The following is a 14,132-nucleotide window of genomic DNA, read 5'->3' as shown; positions in this document are numbered from 1 at the left end:
CCTGAAGCTTTTCATGTACTGTTTTTAGAAGGCCCAGAGCCTATAAATTGTAACTAGGGCCTCTCTTTTCTCTCAGTTTTGCCTGGGAGCACTGAGCAGAGAGGACCAAGAGATCCTACCGTAGATTCTTGGAAATGCTCAGATAGCTCTAAGGAGTCAGGAGGCTTCATCCTTTGCTAATAGTTTGGACTCTGATGAACCGATGTTTCATTTTAAGAGGAAGCATTTTTACAGAGCCAACCAATATGAATCTCTCGAGGACAAGATCAAGAAAACCAAAGACTTCAAGGAGGGTGGACAAGCACTAAAGTTTGATACCTTTTCTGGCTTCTGAGATACCGAGAAGGCCCTCGATTTGATTCAACAGTTTGACATAGATTTTTCAGGAGGACGCTATTCATAGCACTCCAAAGTTTGGTGGGAAGCATCCTATTTGAAAGGAAATGCACAGACTTGGTAGTCCACTCTTTTGTTACGAAAGGAAGCACTGACAAAGTGGCTGTAGTTTAAATGGCTTTTCACTTTCTCTTGGCTCACTCAGGAGTACGAACGTGATGTGGTTACCGCTTGGAATCATCTTCGGATGATCAAGGGAGATACTTTGGAAACCTATTGCCAGAGATTTTGGGATACTTTCCTACCGGCCTCTTCTTTTAAACAGATCAATTTTGAGGAACAGATAGAGCGATATACAAGATTACTGCTTACTGCAGAAGTTCGAGTCCATACAACGACTCATGGGACATGCTAAGCAAGGGTTTGCTATGCATTCGGGTACTCTTACGTATCCAATTGATCAACTTTTGACAACAAGGACCGGATAAAATTCGAATGATGATAACCGAAGAAGAGGGAAATTTCAGAAAAAGAAAGATACATGCCCCCGACTGACTAATGAGCAGCGAGCTAGCGAGCTGAGTACCTCAAAGCGGGGAAGTGCTTTGAATGTGGAGAGCATGGACGTGTCAGCACGGTGCTCCAAAAAGGCACCCAAAGGACAATCTGAAGACATGTCAGAGTGTTCCAGAGCAGCCGAAGAGCGCGGAAGAAAAGGAAAGACGAAAGCAGGACTTGTACCAGATTTTATGGGGACCGATCAACCCTGATCAGATGGATGAAAGTACTGAACTTTGCCGCGCATGGGGCAAAGTGCGCGACCAAGAAGACTTAATCTTCTTTGACGGAGGGGCCAAGCCCAACTTTATTTCACCTGAATTTGTAGCTTGACTTGGAATTACTCCCGAGGAAATGGGGCCACAGGTGGAGGCTGTTCTGGCGGCACCAAGATGGGATGTTACCATTACATCTGTCATTGGCAAACTTCGTCTGCATTGTCTGGGGTATCTAGGGCACGAGGGCTTTTTCTATCATGCATCTGGCGGGGTGTGATGCCCTCCTAGGAATCCCTTGGTTCCACAAGAACAATGCCGAGGTCGATTATAGAGCAAGGAAAGCAATTTTAGAGTAATTCCTCTGAACCACACTATGCGTACACTGGCATTTACCACATTGTGCATACATTTTGATCCTCACTATGCATTCATTCACCACATCAAGCATACATTTTCGCCCCTTTTTCGCAAAATAAATATATGTATCTACTGTTGTATTGGCCGGAACCCTGACTACGTCAGGCCTGCTGCTGACTTTGCTGTGAAACCCTAAACTGCCACTGTCCCGACCCCCAAAAATTTGCCCTGCCCAGCTGTGCGCACAAAACCCACTGTCACGAACCCTAATCTGGCAGCGCGCAGGGCATGAGGAAACCTCTAAACACAGCAGAAAGTGCAGGCAGCAGGTTGGCTGCGCGAACCAGCAGGGAGAGAGGGCTGCGCGAACCCTAAATGCAGCACACACACACACACACACACACACACACACACACACACACACACAGAGAGAGAGAGAGAGAGAGAGAGAGAGAGAGAGAGAGAGAGAGAGAGAGAGAGAGAGAGAGAGAGAGAGAGAGAGAGAGAGAGAGAGAGAGATGATGAAATGAAATGTTATATTAACGTCTTTAAAAGGCCAAAGTGACCTATGAGACCAGAAAGTTACAATGCGGTGTATCTGATACAAAGTCAGATTGACAAAATAAATTAAACTAGGATAACAAAATATAAATACTGCGGAATCCTAAACTAAGCTGATAGGTGTGAAAGGTGAAAGGCGTAAAATGTGTGAACTAAGCAGTACAATGTGTAGACAATATGGGAGGGAAGTATAGATCCATCTTCATAGAGATCCATCTTCATCTGTACGCTGGACGACGAAAAAGTATGACTCGAATCCTTTGCTGTAGCCTCCTTCGAAACTGTGTAGCTCCTCTTCTCCATCGGGGTCGTCTAGATCTCCCTAGGTCCAATGCTCGGTCTATGAGAATGCCGGTAGTGCGGGCAGACCTCTCCACTGTTGGCTGCTCCTCTGTCTGTTCTTCTGGGTGTACAATATCTAGTGTAAAGAAATTTGTGATCCGTCTCTGGGGTTGTCTCTCTTCAGCTCTCCTCAGTAAAGTTTCTCTATGCCTGTGGAACTCAAGTAGATATAGCCCAAGACATCTCTGATCTTCATAACTCATGATCCTTGATAGAGGCCCAAAACCTTCTTTGAATAGAAAATGAAAACGGCCTCGTATCTCATAGTACACTGTGCAATGACATATATAATGTACCTCTGTCTCTGGCTCTAGATGGCATAAGCGGCATATCCTGCTATCTGCTGGTGTCCCTCTGAATGTGCTAGTCTCAATCTCGAGCTGATGTGAGGACGTGCGTATCTGGCCAATGGCACAACGCAAACCATGAGAAAGATGCGTGTCCATATAGCTAGGATGAATCACAAACCCATCCCCCCTGAGGTGGAGAAGATGCTCTCTATAGAAAGCCATCTTTGTGCCCAACTCATGAATCGGCTCTATCCATGTCCTCCTCGTGTCCAGCTGGATCAGATCCTAACGAATGAGTCTATTAATCAAGACCTCAAGGGTGCCTGTAGAGAGTATTGAAAAGGAGGCAACCTGTCCATGGTGAAACCATGTGTTTGAAACCATGATGCTATCTGTGCATACCAGCATGATGTATCCCCATTAAGAGCTAATTGACTGGAGGACTCTAGAGCCACCCTGGCATTTCTGTCTTTGGTAGTATCCCACAGACTGTCTACAAAGGAGATTGATCTGGTAAGTGCCTCAATCTCCATAGGGGGGGCAGCTAATTCCGCTCGAATGATATCATGCGGTACGGAAGCCTTGGCTCTAATCAGCCGAGAGATCATAGATACCAGGGGCTTCTCCATACGCCTCCAACCATCCTGGCCTACAGAAGGTCCCCAAACCTACACCCCATATAACATAGTAGAGGCAACCAAAGTATCAAAGAGCCATAACTTTGTCCTAGGTTCCTGGAACTGAACCTGCGAACACATCCTCTCCATTCCTCCAGAGCCGCTCTAGTTAGTCTAGTTTCTGCTGTTCTTCTCAAAGAAAATATCGGCCCAATAAAGACTACCCCCAGGTAAGTGTATGCATCTGTATACTCCACAATCTCTTGATCATATTTGAAATTAGGTACTGATCTCCTGACCCATTGCGGTATGGTGTTAAACACCATAACCTTGGTATTACCTAGGTTTACACACAATCCACTATCCTCTGCAAAACTGCGTAGTGCATCCAAATGTCGTTGCATACCTCCTGGTGAGTCAGATATCAGCACGGTATCATCAACATATAGCAACAATGGGATCCACGTCCCTGCGAGCTGGGCACCCCTGTCACCCTCTTTGTCAATGTAATCAGACACCTCATCAACATACATACATACATACATACATACATACATACATACATACATACATACATACGAGAAAGAGAGAGAGAGAGAGAGAGAGAGAGAGAGAGAGAGAGAGAGAGAGAGAGAGAGAGAGAGAGAGAGAAATGAAAATGAAATGAAATGTTATATTAACGTCTTCAAAAGGCCAAAATGACCTATGAGACCAATCAGTTACAAAATAGTGAATCTAATACCATGTCTGGGTACAAAAGAACTAGAAAAGAACTAGAAGTGGAACAAAATACTACTACTACTACTACAATCTAAAACTACGTGGGTGTAGCAGCTGATACAATAGGTACCCGGTAAACTGGATGTAACAGTGTGTGAAACAAAGATGGAAGAAATGGTGAGGATCCATCCTCATCTGCACTCTGGATGTCGAGAGAGTATGGCTCGAATCTTCTGTTGTAGTCTCCGTCGATGCTGTGTAGCTCCTCTCCTCAGTCGCGGTCGTCTGTATCTCTGTAGCTCCAATGCTCGGTCGATGAGAGTGCCAGTAGTGGTCGAATGAGTGTGGGACGAGCTCTGCAGTGGTGGCTGCTCCTCTGGCTGTCCCATATCTAGTGAAAAGAAATCTGTAATGTGTCTCTGGGATTGCCTCTCTCTGGCTCTCCCCAGTAAAGTGTCTCTATACCTGTGTAACTCAAGTAGATATAGTCCAAGACATCTCTGATCCTCATAACTCATGACCCTAGATAGAGGACCAAAACCCTCTCTGAATAAGCAGTGGAAACGCCCCCGTATCTCATAGAACACTGTGCAATGACATATGTAGTGCAACTCTGTCTCTGGCTCTCTCTGGCATAATCGGCATATCCTGCTGTCTGCTGGTATCCCTCTGAATCTACCAGTCTCAATCTCGAGCTGATGTGAGGATGTGCGTATCTGACCAATGGCACAACGCAAACCATGAGACATATGTGTGTCCATGTAGCTGGGTCGAATCACAAACCCATCTCCTGTGAGGTGGAGAAGATGCTCTCTATAGAAAGCCATCTTCGTGCTCAACTCCTGATGCGGCTCTATCCATGTCCTCCTGGTGTTGAGCTGGATCAGGTCCTGACGAATGAGTCTAGTGATCTCCACCCGTGTAAGAGACAGCGAGGGTGCCTGAAGAGAATACTGGAAAGGGGGCAACCTGTCCATGGTGAAGCCATGCGTCTGAAACCATGAAGTCATCTGTGCATACCAGCATGAAGTGTCCCCCTGTAGAGCTAACTGTCTGGAAGACTCAAGGGCCAGTCTAGCGAGAGAGAGAGAGAGAGAGAGAGAGAGAGAGAGAGAGAGAGAGAGAGAGAGAGAGAGAGAGAGAGAGAGAGAGAGAGAGAGAGAGAGAGAGAGAGAGAGAGAGAGAGAGAGATGATGAAATGAAATGTTATATTAACGTCTTCAAAAGGCCAAAATGACCTATGAGACCAAAAAGTTACAATTGGTGAATCTGATACCATGTCTGAGTACGGAAATTACAAAGTTACAAAGAACTAACACTAAGACGCTAAGGAGAAAGGAAATGGGGTGGGGTGGGGGGGGGGGGGGGGGGTTTGTGGGTTCAGATGAAATTTCTCATCGATCGCTCTCGAATCTCATCGACCTCCTCCATGGTCAGTACTCTGGTTGGGCGTCTTGCATGTCGAGCTAGAGTGATCTGTATCTTCTGTTGCAGCCTTCGTCGGTAGTGGGAGATCCCCCGAGGTCGTGGACGTCTCGATCTGCCAAGTTCCGTGGCTCGATCAAGCAATGTACCTCTAGTATGAGTAGGCTCTGAGATTGTTGTAAAGACTGCTCCGTTGGCTCTCCTCTGGCTGGTGTAAAGAAATCTGTGATTCGTCTCTGAGACTGTCTTTCCTCTGATGTTCTCAGCAAGCTCTCCCTAAGTTTGCGCAGCTCTAGCAGGAACAATCCGAGACACCTCTGATCCTTGTATCTCATGACTCTAGAAAAAGGTCCGAACCCTTCTCTGAATAGGCAGTGGAAGCGGCCGCGTATCTCATAGTATGCCGGGCAGTGACATGTGTAGCGCAGCTCTGTCTCTGGCTCTAAGTTGCATAGGTGACATATCCTAGCTCTTGCCGGCACCCCTTGAAATCGGCCAGTCTCGATTTGGATCTGATCTGAGGATGTGCATATATGTCCAATAGCGCATCTTATCCCATGAGATAAGTGTGTGTCCATGTACGTAGGCCTAGTCACAAAGCCGTCCTCTGTGAGTTGGAGACGATGCTCTCTGTAGAAGGCCATCTTCGTGCCCAACTCCTGTGTCGGCTGTATCCATGTGCTCCTTATATTTAGCTGAATCAGATCCTGACGTATGAGTCTGGTGATCTCTGTCTGTGTGAGAGACAGGGAGGGTGCATCTAGGGAGTATTGAAGCGGAGGTAATCTATCCATCTTGAGACCATACGATTGAAACCATGCTGTCATCTGTCCATACCAACATGCTGTATCGCCTTGTAGAGCTAGTTGTTGAGATGACTCCAAGGCAAGCCGAGCGTATCTGTCCTTGGGGAGATCCCATAGACCGTGCATAAAAGAAAATGATCTCGTCAACGCCTTCACCACGAGGGGGGGGCTAGCTTGGCTCAGATAATCTCATGTGGTACTGAGGCCTTAGCCCGAATCATCCGAGCGATCATAGAGACCAGAGGTCTCTCCATACATCTCCATCCATCTGTGTTGCCAGATCTCCCATGGTGGTCTACTGAGGGTCCCCATACCTGAACTCCATAGAGCATAGCTTGAGTCACTAGAGTGTCAAAAAGCCAAAGCTTTGTTCGCGGTTCCTGCAACTGAAACTGCGAACACATCCTCTCCAGTCCTCTCAAAGCTGCATATGCTCTCATCAGTCTAGTCTCTGATGCTCTCCTTAGTGAAAACACCGGTCCATCGAAGACTACCCCAAGATAAGTATATGCATCTGTGTACTCCACAGTCTTCTGGCCATACATAAATGTGGGTGCCAACCTCTTGACCCACTGTGGTATGGTGTTGAACACCATAACCTTGGTTTTCCCCAGATTGACAGACAATCCACTGTCACAAGCAAATGTATGCAGAGCATCCAAGTGACGCTGCATCCCCTCTGGTGAGTCAGAAATCAGCACAATATCATTCGCATATAGTAACAGCGGAATGCATGTCCCTGCTAGCTGAGCCCCCCTGTCCCCCTGACGCTCTACATAGTCCGAAAACTCATCCACATACATCCCAAAAAGATTCGGGGATAGGGGGTATCCCTGCTTTACTCCAATATTGGAGAGGACCATGTCCGACATTCCCTCAGTGGTGTGTACCCGCCCCATCACTGTCCTGTATAGAGCCAGAATCCCCCAAATCAGCTCTGTAGGCACACCCATGTCTTGTAATCTGCGTATGAGTCTGGCTCTCGGCATTGTGTCGAAAGCTTCGCGGAAATCCACAAAGCTACAATAGATCCTCTTTCCATGGCGTCTACCCTCCTCAATAATACCTCTGGGTGTCAGAATTTGGTCAAGAGTGGAGAAACCTCTCCTGAAACCTGCTTGCCCTGGTGCTCTTATGCCCTCTCGCTCTGCCCATCTACTCAGCTCTTGTTCAAGAATGGATGCATACAGCCTAGCTAATGTGTGACCAACCATGATGGTGCGATAATTCTTGGGAATCATGGGATCTCCTGACTTGAAAATAGGCACAATCGTGGACATACTCCAAGTCTCACGGAAGCCTTCATACATGGCTTGATTAAACATCATAGCCAGGAGCTCTGCTAGCATATCCCTAGCATGGATGAAGTGCTCTGCTACCAGACCATCATGATCATGTGCTCTCCTTGTCTTCATCCTGTCAATAGCTTTCCTTACCCTCTCGGCGGTAAAGAAAGAACATGTGTCCGGGCTTGTCTCTAGTGGGTGCGGTAGAGGTGGTTGTCCTGATGCTGTGTAGAGAGATGTGGCATATTCCCCCCATGTCTCAGTGGAGGTGACTGCTGGTGGTGGTGAATGTTCGTGGAATAGCCTCCATGCTTCGCCTGATTCCCGACTTATAAATAACTGATACAGATCTTGCTGTAGCTGGGATAAATAAGCCCTTTTCTTTCGTCGCACTAGGCAGCGGAAGATAATCTGTGACTGTCTATGTGTGGTAATACCCATGAGCACTTCCCTTTGTAACTTGATCCTCATCTCTCTACACTCCTCATCATACCAACTGTTCTGGGGCATTTTTCTAGATCGTCTCCGTGTAGGTTGGTTGTGGGGGTATGCTTTTGATGCTGCGGCGTCTCTGTCAGTATCTGAGTGAGTTCATCTAGTGGCCGTCCTAGCTCCTGGGTGCATAGCTTCCTGTATATCTCATCCATATACACAGAGTCCGTCTCCCTCATGAAGGTATACCGGATGTGTGTAGAGACCTCTCCTAATGGAGCTGTGTTGAACTGAAACGTCAGGGTGAAGGACAAGATAGCATGATCAACTGCTACTCCAACTGGCCTAGTGCCCACCATGAAATCTTGAAAGAATGGAATGAGACCTGGCTGGGCCATAACATAATCCAGTGTGCTGGCACCATGTCGGTGTGGAAAGCAAGTAAAACCTCCAGCTGTCGAAAATCTTTGTAGGCCATTCAAAATGGCCAATCTATGTGCGGTTCCCGTATCTATCAAGTATCTGCCATATTCCGTGTATTCCTCATCTTGTGATAATCTAGATAGACCCATCTCTGTATCGTCCAGCTCCCTAACCATTTCCTTGGAAGTATCAATAAATATTGTTTGGTGGTGGGCAGTCTTAGCATTGAAATACCCTAGTATGATAATGTTACCATCCTTAGAAAACTCCCATATGTCATTATCCAAAATAGCAAAGGGGGATTGTCCCCTAGGTGATGCATATACTGACGTTCTAGGAGGAAAGTAACAGATAGCAATGTAGAGGTATCTGCTCGTCTCTGCCCTGAGCCTCACCCACATGTACCTAGCATGCTCATCCTTGCGCGCTATATATATCAATGGCTGCAACTCCTCCCTAAATAGAACTGCCACTCCCCTTGAGCCTCGTCCTCGATGCTCCGATCTGGTCTCTTGTCTGCAGGCTGTCTCCCATCTATATCCGCTCACCTGTGGCATGGATTGCCCAGGGGCTTGATGTGTCTCAGAGTAGAAGATGATGTCTCTCCCTGTGAAGCTATCCTCAAAGGCCCCTACATCAAGACGAAGTGAACCGTTACAATTCTCGGTTGCCATCTTTAGTGTGGTCCCATAGGTCTCGCACTGTCATGCGGGACGTCGCTCCAATATCACCACCTTTCCATCTCTGTAAAAAGCAATCTTCCCCTTTTCCCTTGCTGCTCTAATTTCCGGCATTACTTCTTGCATATGACAATCTGCGAGAGGGTGAGGTCATCTCCAAGAAAGATGCCATTCTTCTTTAGAGTCGGTCTCTTCTTCAAGAAATCCTTCTTCGCTTCCATGGAGGGGAAGCGGAGAATGAGTGCCCTTTCCTTTGAGGTTTCTTCGTTGCTTCCACTTTTCTTTGTGCCCACTCTCCAGGCCCTCGTATGCGTCTGCTCGTTGACCCCCACCAGAGTCATGAGTTCTTTAACCTCTTCCTCCACATTATCTTGGTCTTTGAGGCCACATATCCTTACGTGTAAGGCCCGCAGATGTCTCCTTTGCTCCTCTTCTAGTGTCAAGTTGATGATGGTTGGTGTGGGGGTGGGGGTTATTTCCTTGCGTTTCCCTTTCTTGACAATCTTGATCCATTTTTCGGCCTTTTCTGCTTTTTGTTGGGTCTTTGTGATGACATCTACCCACGAGGTCGTCATTTCTTTTTAATGCTCCCCACCTTCTTTGATGGCCCGCACTTGTTCCTTAAGCTCTTCAATTACTGAGGGTTGAAGCTCTCCCTCTTGGAGGACATTCTGCGATCGCACCTCTGCAAGCTCTTTCCTGAGTAGTACGATTTACTCATCTTGAGCCTTCACACGATCCTCGAGTGTATGTATCGTGCTTTCCTGTGCTGCCATGCGCGCGTCGAGTATGTTGATAGTACCTAGGAGGTGGCGGTTGATCATGCTGATGGACTCGCTCAGTTCTTCTTTGCATTTTTGGATGGCATCCTCCACCGGATCATCTTTGCCATTCTGCTTCCTCATGGTCGGAAGGCCGCCACAGGAGAGGGAGAGGGATTTTTTTTTTCTCTCTCTCTCTCTCTCTCTCTACACGGTTAAGTCTCTCTTTCTCTCTCTACGCTCGCAAACCTTCTCTCTCTACGCACCATTTTTTTTTCTCTGTTTCTTTCTCTACGTTTTTCTGTTTCTCTCTCTACGGAAGACCCCCCCCCCCCCCCCCCCCCCCCTTTTCTTTCTCTACGCAAACTTTCGCTAGGTTGGGGAGTTGCGGGGAGAGCGTGAGGGAGCAGGGGCAGGGGCAGGGGCACAGCAGCACGAGCGGGAGGTAGCAGCAGGGAGTGGGGAAGCGCGTGCGGGCAGCAGCGGGCGCAGCAGTGCATGCGGGGCGAGCGGGAGCAGCAGGGGGCGGGGGGCAGCAGGGGAGCGCGAGAGCAGCTGGGAGCGCGATAGAGGGAGCGGGAGCAGCAGGGGAGCAGGGGCAGGGGCAGGGAGCGCGAGAGAGGGAGTGGGGGCAGGGGCAGGGGCACAGAGAGAGAGAGAGAGAAATGAAATGAAATGAAATGTTATATTAACGTCTTCAAAAGGCCAAAATGACCTATGAGACCAATCAGTTACAAAATAGTGAATCTAATACCATGTCTGGGTACAAAAGAACTAGAAAAGAACTAGAAGTGGAACAAAATACTACTACTACTACTACAATCTAAAACTACGTGGGTGTAGCAGCTGATACAATAGGTACCCGGTAAACTGGATGTAACAGTGTGTGAAACAAAGATGGAAGAAATGGTGAGGATCCATCCTCATCTGCACTCTGGATGTCGAGAGAGTATGGCTCGAATCTTCTGTTGTAGTCTCCGTCGATGCTGTGTAGCTCCTCTCCTCAGTCGCGGTCGTCTGCATCTCTGTAGCTCCAATGCTCGGTCGATGAGAGTGCCAGTAGTGGTCGAATGAGTGTGGGACGAGCTCTGCAGTGGTGGCTGCTCCTCTGGCTGTCCCATATCTAGTGAAAAGAAATCTGTAATGTGTCTCTGGGACTGCCTCTCTCTAGCTCTCCCCAGTAAAGTGTCTCTATACCTGTGTAACTCAAGTAGATATAGTCCAAGACATCTCTGATCCTCATAACTCATGACCCTAGATAGAGGACCAAAACCCTCTCTGAATAAGCAGTGGAAACGCCCCCGTATCTCATAGAACACTGTGCAATGACATATGTAGTGCAACTCTGTCTCTGGCTCTCTTTGGCATAATCGGCATATCCTGCTGTCTGCTGGTATCCCTCTGAATCTACCGGTCTCAATCTCGAGCTGATGTGAGGATGTGCGTATCTGACCAATGGCACAACGCAAACCATGAGACATATGTGTGTCCATGTAGCTGGGTCGAATCACAAACCCATCTCCTGTGAGGTGGAGAAGATGCTCTCTATAGAAAGCCATCTTCGTGCTCAACTCCTGATGCGGCTCTATCCATGTCCTCCTGGTGTCGAGCTGGATCAGGTCCTGACGAATGAGTCTAGTGATCTCCACCCGTGTAAGAGACAGCGAGGGTGCCTGAAGAGAATACTGGAAAGGGGGCAACCTGTCCATGGTGAAGCCATGCGTCTGAAACCATGAAGTCATCTGTGCATACCAGCATGAAGTGTCCCCCTGTAGAGCTAACTGTCTGGAAGACTCAAGGGCCAATCTAGCATATCTGTCTCTAGTAGTATCCCATAGGCTGTGCACAAAGGACACTGATCTGGTAAGCGCCTCAATCTCCATGGGGGGGGCAGCTAGCTCTGCTCGAATGATCGCGTGAGGTACGGAGGCCTTGGCTCTAATCAAGGATAGAGAGAGAGAGAGAGAGAGAGAGAGAGAGAGAGAGAGAGAGAGAGAGAGAGAGAGAGAGAGAGAGAGAGAGAGAGAGAGAGAGAGAGAGATGATATATATTTCTTTTTCCCAGAACTCCGTTGGGCAGAAATGCCATCTTGCAATAGAGACGAGTGGGCATGGAGCTTTGAAAGAAAATCGATGGCTAGATGATGGAGCTTATCTCATGGTGAGTTGGTCGGTATTTATTTGGCATGAGGAATAAATGCCCTTTCACATCCACAGAAGATATTTTGTTGGCGATTAAGTCCTTATGCCGCTAACAACTGTCTTATCTAAAATGTTTTATGACGTAGGTGAAGCTGTTGATCAAGATGGCTGCTGCAAAAGCAGCAGGGGAGGGTGTAGGGAGTAAGGTCCTCACTGACTTAATCAAAGACCTCGATGAAGCCAAGGTTTCAATTGAGATGAGGCTTAAAATTGACCAAAACCATACTGACCTTGGTGGTGGGTGAGTCAGAAAACGTTTTAAAATCTTTTGTAGAGACAAAGTTAATGTTTGGATGCTGGTAGTCTGGTAAAGCACAATTCAACCCTAAAAGACTTTTGTCCTTTTATTGTCGTTTCTGGTGGAGGGCAGACATTTCAAAGATTATGGGGAAAAAGTTTTGAAGCATCTTGAAACTGTGGCAGAGTCTGACCCACATTTGAAAAAGGCACCGGTGAATTATGAAGGGGTAGGTCAATAGTGGAAGGCCTATCTAGGAGGTTTTATTGTGTCTTTGTGTTTGTTCTTGCTTCTGCAATTTGTGAGGCGTTCAATTTGCAGGTGCGGGTGTCTGGTTATGGAGGTTGGTTCTTGTTGAGGCTCTCTCTCCATGACCCGGTTCTGCCTTTGAATATTGAGGTATGTGTGATCATTTCAGTTTTGGGATTATCGATAGAAATATCTGAGTTGCCAGACCAAGCACTCTTTCTTTAGGTATGTTAATAGAATAACTTGTTTGATGATTTGTTGAGTGTTTGCGCTCTGAGTTTAAATGAACTCGAATGCACATCAATCAATCTCTGTATCAGAATATACTGACCTACTGTTCCTCGAAGGCACACTTTCTTATGAAACAAGAACTCTAGCTGTCTGTCATGCAAAATCCTTTGGTTGCCAGTAGACTGATGGAGCATTTTGTTCCACATCTACTGTACAGCCTTACAAGTCAAAAGGATGTATGTTTATTGGCACTTGTTATCAAGTTTAAAAAGCTAGAGTGAAGCAAAATCTGTTGCAAGTACGATATATTGGATGCGATCAGTGAAACTGAATGAAAACCCTCCTCACAAAACTCATAATAATTCTCTAATAAGGAACCATGTAGAGCTTGGAAAATCAAGACTTGACAAATAGCTAGACAGTTCCTTTCATTATGCAGGACATGTTCTTTTGTGATTCTGCAAAGAATGCTGTATCTGAAAGCTCCTTCTCCTTACGTTTGGTCTATAGTCTACAAGCTTAAGAAAGAAAGAGGATGAGTTTATCAGCACTTCTTTTACTTCAAAAGCTTGGGGTAGAGATTATTTACTTAGAGGCAGGCTGCTTTACACGTGAGATGCTAATCACATGTCAAGTGATTCTGGTCGGCCCACAATCAGTATGTAGAAACTAGGTCTTACTACCAAAAAACATGGACTTTGGTCTTTGAGTGCATATCTTCGATCATCTGTACAGAAGAACAAAATGGCAAAACACAGAAACTCACAATAGTGAAGAAACTAAATGCTGAGACAGCGAGGCAATGTCTGGAATACTGGTAATAAGCCATCTTGGTGGGTGCATAAATGCAGAAAGAAAGCCAGCAAAGGTCCCTTTCGTGTACGTACACTTCTCACCCTTGCTAACTTCTGATTTCTCTCATGTACAAAATAAACATGTGGGGCTTTGTTGCTCTATCATCTGCTGTCACTTGAGCTCACTTAGGCCCTAACTTCGTCCTTTCGTTGCTCAAAGCCTCCTCAATTAGGCACTTCTTGTGTGAATCAAGGTCAACAAGGCGAATGCCCAACCACATGAATCATGCTCTCCCCTTCGAGGATCTGGAATTCTTCTATTCTCCTTCACCTGATAATTAGCAGCACCTTTGGGAGTTACCAGAAGAAAGAAAGAATGAAAAAAGAAAGAAGGTTATATTAATGTCCTCTGGAGGCCAAAGTTGACCTATAGTACAGCCTTTTTTACATTCCACTCTGGGTGTCGATGCCGGGAGGGAACCATACTTGCCTACCATAATTACTGAACATGTTCGTCTCTCTCTGAAAATTCAGTCGAAGATCTCATAGGGTGTAATATCATTGTACCATTGTTTGGCTTAAGGAGAGGAGCTGCTGAGGTGAGATC

The 14,132-nt window shown here is 46.7% G+C and overlaps 1 protein-coding gene across 5 annotated transcripts in view; it reads left to right on the top strand.

Moving 5' to 3' along the window:
* Positions 1-14,132, top strand: part of LOC147454998 (phosphoglucosamine mutase family protein) — a 164,924-nt gene that overhangs the window by 107,485 nt on the left and 43,307 nt on the right. For all 5 annotated transcript variants that reach the window (XM_086516853.1, XM_086516852.1, XM_086516855.1 and 2 more), the window contains 4 exons: positions 11,877-11,972; positions 12,100-12,254; positions 12,384-12,480; positions 12,573-12,650. In XM_086516853.1, coding sequence (XP_086372979.1) covers positions 11,877-11,972; positions 12,100-12,254; positions 12,384-12,480; positions 12,573-12,650 — 426 coding nt within the window. The remainder of the gene's footprint in view (positions 1-11,876; positions 11,973-12,099; positions 12,255-12,383; positions 12,481-12,572; positions 12,651-14,132) is intronic.

This window comes from Adiantum capillus-veneris, chromosome 7 (genome assembly GCF_014529385.1).
Source record: "Adiantum capillus-veneris isolate H3 chromosome 7, ASM1452938v2, whole genome shotgun sequence".
NCBI lineage: Eukaryota > Viridiplantae > Streptophyta > Polypodiopsida > Polypodiales > Pteridaceae > Adiantum > Adiantum capillus-veneris.
This window is presented reverse-complemented; position numbering and strand designations above follow the sequence as displayed.